This window comes from Lethenteron reissneri, chromosome 6 (assembly GCF_015708825.2).
Source record: "Lethenteron reissneri isolate LAM-NWPU_2019-01 chromosome 6, ASM1570882v1, whole genome shotgun sequence".
In the NCBI taxonomy this organism is placed as follows: domain Eukaryota; kingdom Metazoa; phylum Chordata; class Hyperoartia; order Petromyzontiformes; family Petromyzontidae; genus Lethenteron; species Lethenteron reissneri.
Window position 1 is genome coordinate 894,375 of NC_083784.1, and position 11,083 is coordinate 905,457.

General features: G+C 49.4%; 1 protein-coding gene across 1 annotated transcript; it reads right to left on the reverse strand.

The window, feature by feature from the left end:
• Nucleotides 1-559: 559 nt before the first annotated feature.
• On the reverse strand, nucleotides 560-11,058 carry DONSON (DNA replication fork stabilization factor DONSON). Its single transcript, XM_061569706.1, has 11 exons — nucleotides 10,980-11,058; nucleotides 9,909-10,371; nucleotides 9,568-9,636; nucleotides 8,959-9,144; nucleotides 7,454-7,632; nucleotides 6,289-6,467; nucleotides 5,020-5,092; nucleotides 4,512-4,619; nucleotides 3,785-3,983; nucleotides 3,117-3,338; nucleotides 560-2,080 (listed from the first exon to the last, which is right to left on the reverse strand). Exons 2-11 carry the CDS (start codon nucleotides 10,365-10,367, stop codon nucleotides 1,943-1,945), a joined length of 1,812 nt encoding a protein of 603 aa, XP_061425690.1. The 5' UTR covers nucleotides 10,368-10,371; nucleotides 10,980-11,058; the 3' UTR covers nucleotides 560-1,942.
• Between the last annotated feature and the right edge of the window lie 25 nt (nucleotides 11,059-11,083).

The following is an 11,083-nucleotide window of genomic DNA, read 5'->3' on the forward strand; positions in this document are numbered from 1 at the left end:
CCGGCACAGCTAATTAGTAACCGCAGCTCAGTCAGCCACCCTGCAAAAGTCCTAGCGCTGGGTAAGAAGATACGTGCGCTGTTGGCCGCAGCTCAACCCTCCACTCGCCACGGTCGATGCGCTCCAGTTGGCGAGGATAAGTGTGGACGCACGTGCACCCCTTTAAATGGCCCGTTGGCGGCTGTACAACAAGGGCACGTGGCATGCATGGCGTGGGCCTGACTATCCAATTTGTTTTCCAACATTTTACCAGGCAAGGCCCACTGAGCTACATCGCTCTTTGTCAGAAGCCACCCGGCCACAGATTACAGCTCAACGGAGTGGCGCCTCACGTGGATATCTATCGCAGCCAAATACTCTGAATCTTGTTAGGCACCGTGCGTCACCAACCGTGCTCATCGGAGGTGCTCAAGTGTATTGTCTCAAGTGTACCTCTGGATAATTCTCAGCATTAATACTCTCCATGATTATTCACATACTTTGTCAGAATTCTCCTTTTCAATCCACTTAATGTGGAAAAAAAATCCATATTTTGATAAATTTTACAAACATTTCTCAGTAAAAAAGTACAATCAAAGTTTAATACTTCCAATAGTTTAAAACATTAAAATAGGTTTGGCCGATAAATATTCAACTGTAAAAATACACACACATTTCACTTGGATAACAGCAAGAACATGTTTGTACAAGATGATAAGTTATATAACTGGCACTGTATACACGAGGCATGTAATTTCATCGTTCTTACACTCACGATACGCATCACGCATGGCATCGTGTTTAAGAATCAATAAAATTTGTAGACGTTTATATCGTTGGTTATGAAAGATCCTATAAGGACCATAATGGTAAAATAATTTATACCAAATTGTAATAATTCATCAAATCATGAAGGGGGAGAATGCCACGTGGCCACTGCGAAGTTGCCACGTTTCCATGACCGCTGGGACTAGAGCCAGGCTGGTTCACAGACCGGCAAAGTGGGATCGACCCACATGCAAACAGCGCATCGCATCTTCCCTAACTGGGCTGGACGGTTCCAACTCATAACAGGGTTGCACAATTTGATCCGTGCCACCCTTGGAAACAATAGTGACGGGGTAATATGATGAGTATCCAATGGCGTACCTGAGTTATAAATGGCAGAAAATGATAAATAATGGTTTTCAGCTTGGGATAGTAAAACCTCACCAAGCTTACAGTAATCTAAGTGAAAACAAAATGTAAATCCGCTCTTGCTTCGGGCAGGAGGGGACGAGTGCATGAATCCGCTCGGCTCTTGAGTGAGCGGGAACAAGACCCATGCTGTGCTGGAATGGCCCAGAAGCGTCACTGTGGCGACAAGCCAATTTCTCAGTGGTCGTGCAAATGGGGCATGTGTGTACTACAATGTATAATGTGTGAGCCCTTCAGGTAGTTTTAAACTCTGTGCATTTCTCTCAAAGCAATGCTCGAGTGTTAGATTTGTTCGAACTTCTACACTATTATATGTGTGTTGTCTGTGCGAGACCTGTTAACTCAGTTTACCATTAACTCCTGGGTCTTTCCTGTAAACTTCCAGCGAGCCTTCGACACTTCACGTGGCTTCAAATCGCATGTAGCCAGCACAAGAGATGTGGTGACATCACCGTCACTCGTGGCTAAAGGCAGCTGTTGTCATTTTATTGTTGTGCTTGTGAGGTGTGATAAATTGCACCAATCTGTTAACCCATGTCAGCGGCTGTGCCGTAACATCTTTCCATTGAGCCTTTGCCACAGCACGTAGCCTTTAACTGCGCTTCACCTGGCAAAGCACCGACGTGATGTCACCGTCACCCCGTGTTATGTGGCAGCTACCTGCAGTCGGGCTGTTCAGCCTGTACAGCAGCCTGCATTGCAGTCATGAGGAAGGTAACCATCCCACGTGGTATATATATCTGTAACGCCGGTGCCAGCGGTGCGCTCAGAGCTTCCACGTGTAGGTGTGACGTTCTGCACTGAATTCCCGGACAGCTCGCTTGCCCAGGCAGGGCGGAACTTGCAGCTGGGAGCAGGTGGCGGGCAGCAGATTGAAGCCCGACAAGTCGCACTCTGCTCCAGCCTGCAAGGCAAGGCGCACCGGTTAGAATGCATCCGTGAAGTACGCCGTCTCAACCAATATTATCCATAAGAGGTATTTTGGGTGAGATCGCGTAAATATAAATGTGTCGTTAAACCCGCAACAACCCGACACAGCCAATGAGTAAGATTTGTCACGTAATGAGAACGTGCCAATTCGTTACTAGTACAGCACACCGTCGTGTTGGAGAGGAAACCCACGACATTTAAAATAAGAGTACCGTAATTACAAGCAGCCTCATCAGGCGACAGCCAGAATTGTGGAGAAATCCTCCTGTTTCGGTCTTAAATAGAGGGGGTAAATGTGATGAGGTTCCTGTGAGCCAGTCAGGTGCGAATACCAGGGGGTGGGGGGGGGGGTTAATGTAGTCATATAAATTACAATGGATATCATTATTTAAAAAACCTCAATTATGGATCTGTAAAGAAGTCCACCACAGGCAACAATACATCCACCATGCATCGGGAGCTTGCTAACGGACCCCAAAGCTCTCCTCCTCTGCCTTTTATCTTCCACCGCCCCTCATTGTAGCAACTTCCGCGGGCCGTTGAACTTTCAAACTTTTCCCACATTCCCTTCGATCCCACAAGACAATCCTATGCTCTCTGGCTGATCGGACCATCGAAGTAATTGGCCGCTTCGAGCACCCAATCATTCGGCAACCCCGCTAAGTGGCCAACCAAATGGAAACTCCCACGACTAATTCAAATGGCTTCGTGTGTACGCTAGCCGTGAGTAACTTGTCATTTAATTATTCATTAGGATCGCCTTTCGGTGTCCTCTGCACATCTATATGCTGTATATGCAGTGGCAGACACTGCCATTGTGTAATGGTTTGAACTCCCGGCGCGGCAGTCAAAACAATGGTGCACGTTTCCAGCACGTTTCCAGCACGTGTCGCAACACATGAGACATCACGCAGACCAACGTGAGGCACAAGCCAACAAGGCATCGGAGAGCTACACGGAGGGAGATTTGCGATCGCTCTGGCGGTCTGGGGGCCGAGTGGGGCGGTCACCTGGCTGGGAGCTGACGAGGGCGATGGCTGCGCAAGAGCGGAGTTAAAGGCGGCGCTGGGCTCGTGCGTCGATATGGTGGCGCAGAAGTCACCGCCCTGAGCGGCCCCCAGTAGCATGGACACCTCGTGCAGGCAGTGCGGGAGGATGGGCCCCGCCAGCTCCAGGCTGTAGCGCTCGCGCAGGCCCGTGCCGTGCTGCGTGCGCACCACACCGCTCCGGCTCTGTGGGCGGAACGGCGGCATGAATCGCGTTGGCGCACTCGCCCAACCAACGCGGACACTCCTGTTGTGGCTAGACGGCCGCAGCTATATGTGTGCAATAAAATGGTTGAATTTGTGGTGTGTGTGTGTGTGTTCCAATGGAAAAGACAGGGCTGTAGGTAACCGAAATGGAGGGTTGGTAGGGAACCTATGGGAGAGAATGTGGGGGATGGAGCACGTGGGTGGGACCACAGATGCGGAATTGGCGGTATTAAAAGAAGCACATTTTGGGAGAACTGTGAAATGACGCTCATACAAAGCCACAAGCTGTTCCTCATTATGAAATGAAAATGTACAGTCAAGAAAGGAGGGGTCACCCAGATAAAACAAAAACACAGATGATGTGAAACGAACGTAAATTAGGCTCTGTGCGTTTTTAGTGTATGGTCGTGTGTGCGTGTACCGACCCTGAGCGTGTGCAGTGCTGCCCCGCGGAAGGGCAGAGGTGCAAGCAGCGTTGGGGGCAGCCCGGTCTGGACACCCGAGCCGTTCACGACCGCCCGGCTGCCCAGCAGGAAGTTGAAGAGGCCAAAAGCATCGGGGCCGCGTGCGAGCACCAGAGACTCGGCCTTGTGATCCAGGCGGGCGATGCCCTCACTGCGCTGCCTGTGACGCCGCTTGTAAAGGGTTCTCAAAAGAGAGCAGCGGAACTGTGAGGACGAGCTGCTTGGTGGTGACACACGACACAGCTGTGTTCAGAGATTGGGCCCAATGGCATAAACCATAGCCTTGTTTAGTGATATCATACCGTAAACTATCGCAGCATTGCCTCAACCTCGATCGACAGCCCCCATTCCACTGCCCTCTCAATTCCTCTACTTGTAAAATTGTGGCACCAATGAAATGTCCAAAGTGCAGCACTGCATTTGTTTGCTTACACCATTGCTAGAGGAAGACTACCTTGCAAGCTCTCGAGCCCTTCCAGAGGGTATTTTTGGCCTCTTAACTTCCACACTGACCAGATATCTTGGAAAAAGTCAAAGTATTTGCCCTTTATCCCACTGTGTATGACCTGTCGATGGACTGAGGTGTACCCATTTATACTGAGACTGAATCAGCGATCTCTGGATTTCAAAGTCCAGTGTGCTAACCATTACACCATCGCGGCATGCGATGCCTACAGCTCAAGGATACAGCTTTATTTGTGCCGGGTCGAGCTTGGGAAATTTTTCGTTGATGCCGATCTCCTTCAGCCACTCGGCACCTCCCATCAGTTGCTCGTCCTCTTCGCTCTGCTCCTCCCTGCACATGTGACGGTCACACTTCATAAGCATCAACATCGCTTGGCCCTCTTATATGTCCTGCAAAGGGTGTTCATTGGTACCAATATATTCAATTCTCAGAGCTGGAACACAGCCAAATCAAGCGACATTTTTTAAAATCATTGGTGACCAGGCTGAGACCATCAACTTACTATGCTTCAGAAGCCCATTTAATGACAGATAGGCGAGACCCAGACTTGACATCCGGGATCTCAGTAATGTTGGCTCAGTGTTCCGACACAGAAATAACTCCCTGTGCTGCCAGTTTTCGGTCATTTTTTTTTACATTTCAAAAAGGAAACTAGAATGACATGCTCGCTCATGTTGGTCCACACATGCAAATGCTATTCACCAGCTCCCAAAACTTAGTTCAAGCTCACTTGCAAATTTCCTCGCCATCATCTCCCCATCTCTCTGGCATCTCTTCCACCAGTGGCATGCAGAACTCAATCCCTGCACACACCGCAAGGCAGGGAACGCAGATACATGGATGAACCTTCAAGGGAACATTGTCATAATCATCACAACTTTGTGGATAGCCGATAGAGCCCTTTCAGTTAACATATTTATTCACTAAATTACCTTCTACAGTTTTTTGTTCTATTTAAAGTGATGTTTACTTTATGGATTATGAACCTAAACTAGGGCTAGAGATAGTCATCGGGTAGTGTAGAAACGAGCAGTTATGTATTTTTCAACTGCACATAGAGAACAATGTGCCTGGACAGAAATAAAACATCTGAAATGCTCCCGTTTTCAACTTTTTGGCTGGCAGCTAAAGTATGACATGACAATGATGATGATGTCATCATGACCAAAGCCATCAATGTCCCCACACCTCGCCACCGCTTTCTACACAGCAGCCACTCGATCTCCATGATGTGGCCCAACAGTACCCCACCGCCTGATCTTAGGTCTCCTATTTGGTGACCGGACCAAGGTAAACCACTCCAATGCCTGTCTCCCCCACTCTGCACACTTCCTACCCAGTGCAACCACGGGGTGCTACAGTGGCTATGAGATGTTAACTACCTCGCCCGGTATACAGGAGGTCGTGGGTTCAATCCCAACCCTGACGCCTGCTGCTGTATATTTGTAGTTTGCGTGTTGAGCTATCATTTGTCCCCAGGTCGCCTTTGAAAAAGTGCTATATAAAATAAAAACTAAGTTTAATTTAGTTTAACCATTTTTTGCCTTTTCACCACGACAGCACTCACCGGCCAAGTTACTTTCCAAATGTCCGCACCACTCGTCGTACCTTAGTACAGAATTTCTATTTGTACTCAAATACCAAGAGTCCAGCTCTCTGACCCATCCAGAATGGTGATGAGGATTGTGATAACAAGAACCATTTCGGTGACAATAATCTACAATCATAATCTTTGGATTCATAGCCTGCTTAAATGCCTGAGCATCTCACAGCGCCTTGCATTACATCTCATTTCAAATATTCAAAGGAACCCCCCCCCCACCCTCCCCAGTGGAAACTGTCTCTGTGTGGCAAAAGATGACTCTCATCACCGACCTACAAGTGTAAATTCTGCCAGTCGGGGGGTGACGATTACTACGTGTTTGGACTAAGGCCCCGGCACGCAACGGCCTACGACTCTCTTGGAATGAGGAGGACGACGATGGAGCGGCGACGGCACCTTCTCTCTTCATGGCTTCGCGGAGGCCCCGGGTGGTGGGGGCCATGGCGGCGGTGACCACGTCGCTCCCTGCCAGCCCGGCGGCGCGGAACAGCACCGAGAATTGTGCGGCGCAAACGTAGAAGAACGGGCAGAGGCCGGAGCGCAGCTGCGTGTACAGGGAGCTGAGGCTGCGGGACCTGCAACAACACAAACAACGACGACGCTGCGGTGCAAGCCACCACAACTTATCTTTACACTCTCTGTGTTTTTGAGTTGCACCGTGGGTTGTCCAGCACGATGTCGAGCAATACACGGCACAACCCGAAAGCCGGAGCGATACGACGCAACATTCAAGACCATCAAGGGTAGTACAGATCCCGTTTGTTTCGATGTAAATGCAGACCCAATGGCTAAATGGGCCACAGAAAAAATGTAAATGTACATTTCGTACAAACCATTGATGTATGCAGGCCTCATGCCCTGCAGATAGTGGGGGTTATTTGACCATACTTCACCATGCTGGTCAGTGTGCAGGTCTGACTGGTTCAGATATCACTTACCACTCAAATATGTCCGTGATAGAAATGATTTTGCACTGTGGTGGGGACCATTATAATCATGGGGCAACCAGTGTTGACTCCCTACACTATGGGACTCATTTTATTGAGCGCTGAAAGAGGATAACCCCGACCTGCTCCACGATACAATCTGCGAATTGTGCGTTGAGCCACAGAACAATCCATTTGAGTTCCGAAGAAAAAGATCCTCCGTGTAGCCTGAACAGACTTAGGGCCAAGTGCTGTCAACGAGCACAATGAAGGCCAGCACGGTAGTACCGTGGCCAGCCGCCTTTGCCTCCCCAATGGCGATGTTTACACACCGCACCAGGCACTCATTTGAGGTGGAGTTAACCTAGGGGAGGCCTAAGACCGGTTCAGATTATCGTAACTGGTGTTGCCTGTGAGCGGTAATCAAACTCAGGTGGCTGGATTCGTAGTGCTGCGCGCTAATCACTACACTACCGCTCCCCACACACATACTTCAGTTTGTCTGTTCCCACCATGACTAATCCATCAGAGCTACTGACACTGATATCGGCACAAGGATGCCGCGGGACACACATGGGGGAGCAGTTCGGAGTAGGGAGATCAAAAGAGGACAAAGTAACTGAGGGCGCACGCACCACTCGGACAGCAGCACGGACTGCAATCCCGTATCGCTGGCCCAAGGCGCGCTCTTCCCGGCCATGTGACGATCGTTGCCCATCCTGGGGAACGTGGGCAGCCAAGGGAAGGACGGCCATACCCAGTGCGAGGTGCTGCGCAGAAAGGCGCTGCGTAGTGCGCTGCTCCTTGCTGGATCCTGCGTTGTGGTAGACAAGAGAGATGAGGCATTTCAACTCTCCCGCGTAACTTCAGGTTGATGTCCGAGGTTTTGTTTCACGTGCTGCAAGTTTTTACACAATTTAATTCTTTATTTCAGTTGCTGAAGAAGCTGCCAGCATGGCGAACTATACTGTGGAATTGTGAAAAGATACAGAAAAGTAAGGCATCTCAACACCTTAGGAGTTCCTACATCCATCTGTGTAACATCTTCCATGACCGCTATTTCATGACCCCTACTGCCAATGAGACACTAATCCATGCCTTCGCCACATCTCAGCTCATATAATGCAACTCCATTCTCTATAACCTCCTAAACCACTCATCACCCCACTGCATTTGATCCAAAATTCCAGACTTCTCCCCAACACCTGTAAACGTGAACATGTACCCAATATTTCGATCACTCCACTGCTTTCCAATCCAATCCAGGATCACCTTCAAAGATTGCAGTCCATGTCTCAAGAACCTCCACTGACTTGCCTCTGCATACCTCATCCCTTTCTCTTGCTGGTTATGCGGTCTCTCATATGTTTGATATTACACGCCTCAAGGCACATGCGTTTCATAACATTAGCATAAAATATAAGTAATGAATTCTTACAAATATGGTTTAATCCAATTTATCATGAGCATCAGCACTGCCTGTGCATTTTACTGGGCATGTCCTCTAAAAGAGAAAATTATTTGGTTTGAGGCACTTTTTCCTCCAACTTACCCTCTGGGATATCTAGAGCATCACAGATGGATGGACACATCCCAATTATATAGATAGGAGTTTTAAATGTCTGGTTACATTTCGGCAACATATTCCTTTTAACTTTGTTAAAACCAAAAAGCGTGAGTTATCTTCAACACAACATACCATCAGCATTTAAAAAACCAGAGACTCTCTCAAACCTCGATACAATGCCAGTTTCCAACACTCCGGTAGACACGTGGAGGTTTAGAGGGATGAGACTCTTGAGATAAAATATTCATTCTACCAAGTGCGTGTGCTGATTTATCAGCCCTGCTCAAACGTCTCAAACTTTAATAATGGATGGTTATTTTAAATGTTTACACTCTTTGTCAATCCACAGCTGGATAGATGCCTCCACAAGTCGTGTCGGTCATGGGGTTGTTTGAGCATACTTCACCAAGCTGGCCAGTGCGGGCTTGGCGGGTAGAGCACTCGGGACTGGTTCAGATATCACTCGCCGTGGCTGAATATTGAACTCGGGTCACTGGGTTCATAGCACTACGCTAACTACCGCAGCGCCACGCTGATCGATGATTCCTTTACGGACAAGCAATTACCAGTCACCTCGATGTGTTGTGGGAGTTGGGCGGCCGGGTTGGGCTGGTGAAAAGCCAAGCCTTGGGCCTCCTCAACGGCCTTGAAGTGCTCCACCCAGGAGAAAGGCAGGCTCGAGGTGAACAGAATCCTCGTTTTGATGCTCCAGTCCGGTGGCAAACGCTCTCCCGACTCGCACCCACGGGTCTGCTCTGCCTGCTCGAACAAAGGACACGTCGTCAACTTACAATTAACGAAGGAAGAAAAAAAGAGCCATGGATATGGATGGATTCTGTAACATTTTACAGAATCGACGAGAACACCGAGTTTTAAGCCACACGACAACGTTGCGCCAAGCCTAATTACAGCACGCCATCAGGAAGCGTGCTCCTTGGCTGCCAGGGAGAATACTTTTACCACTTTTTTTTTATATCTCAAGGTTTGGGAAATCGTTCAATCAATTTGGCAATCCAATTCCTGCATTTCAGACGGACGGCGTTAATGCATCAACCTTTTCAACCTTATTTGGAGAGAATTGGCGTTTGCGTAATCTATGGTTACATATGTTAACGCAGATCCATTGCCTAACAAAGTCGGTTTTGAAAAGACCGTTTCTAATTCATTACTGATTTCTTGTACCTCGTCCTGTTCTACTTGTGATGTTACATTGCCTTGCTCCAGCGGGGATCCATCTCCAGGCTCCGCCTTCTGAAATAAAACAGCACAAGGATTGATTCAGAAATATGCTCTCATTTGTACACGGAAGCAGTCATACTCACAAAGACATCTAAAATATGTATCACCTTCTCAGAAAGAGAAAACCTAACAGGGCATTTACTTACTGAATACTTCCATGTACATCTGCTAATCTAGAAAGCGCAGTCATCAAACAGCAGGACCATCACCAGAACATGAACAACAACAATATCTTCTTGTGCCCGTCACATCACCCACTTCTCCCCAAACAATGCCACGTCAACCTGTTGCTGTTGTTGCTGTCCAGCGCTGAGCCCTTTCAGAACGTCCAAGAGCCTTTCTCCTCCAGCCGCCCTCGACGACGGAGGAGTTCCACGCGGAGCTGCGCGCTCGTCCCCACCACGAGTCGCCCCCGCGTCGTCCCCACTCGGCTCCTTACGAAGCTCCTCGTCCCCAGCGACCCCACCGCCGTCACCGGCCAGGGCAGCCCGCTTGTTTGCCGGCTCCAAGCCACGGCCGAGCGCGTTGTTGTTGTTGTTGAGGCTGGCGAAGGGATTCCGCCTCTTGGCGGATGGAGCGGCCGGGCTGCGTGATGAAGTGGGGACCGAGGAGGAGGAGGACGAGGCTGGAGAGCCACTGGACGAGAGACTTTGTCTGGAGGCCACTCCACTCAGCCTCCTCTTCAACTTCAGAGTGCCGGGGGGTCTCTTAAAGCTCGGGGAGTAGGCGACGTTTTCTTCCATAGCTCTGCGCGATCAAACGAATCGATGAGACGAAGGTTGATGATGAGAATATTTCTTTAGACGGAAGGAATCCGATGAGCTATGAAGCTCTTTGCTTTCTACAGATGTCCGGGTCAGCAATCAGACGAAGGTCAAGTCCATGACACGTGCCGCGTGGCACCAGAGTAGATTAGTTCTGGTTCACACGAATTGCAATTAGGGCACGAGTGTTGACTTTGTGGTGCCAGAACGAGACCAGCAGCACAGAACACAGTCGGAAGGAGACGGCGAACAGGAAAATGCAGTACACACACGAGACGGATAGTATGCACAGTAGACAAGAAAATCACAGGGCAAAGTGGCTCGTTTCATAAACCCAGTTACAAACGAGGCAGCGGCCGATGCCACGGGGTGACCGTACAGAAGTCACCAACAGTACAAACGAGACGGACAATTAAGACGAGGCAGTACACGCGACACCGACAATGCCGACGAGACGAGACGGTGTTGACAGTGAGTCGGTAGAGAGAGGAGGGAGCTATGGAGAAGGCGACGGTGCAGAAGAAACAAGAATAGACGGTGCAGAGTGTGAAGTACAGAGACGACAGCCAGAGGAGACGGCAGAGAGGGTACCGGGTCGAGACGGACGAGGCAGAGGCAGAGGATGAGCACCCAAATCGTTGAACCCCCGAACGCCGCTTTCCCGCGTAATTTCCGTGACCTCTGACCCCGTGACG

Coding starts and splice junctions, on each gene's coding strand:
- DONSON (XM_061569706.1), bottom strand. CDS start 10,367: ATGGAAGAAAACGTCGCCTACTCCCCGAGCTTTAAGAGACCCCCCGGC. Junction 9,145..9,567: donor CACAAGTAGAACAGGACGAG/GTACAAGAAATC, acceptor TTGTTCGAGCAG/GCAGAGCAGACCCGTGGGTG. Junction 4,620..5,019: donor GATGGCGAGGAAATTTGCAA/GTGAGCTTGAAC, acceptor TCACATGTGCAG/GGAGGAGCAGAGCGAAGAGG.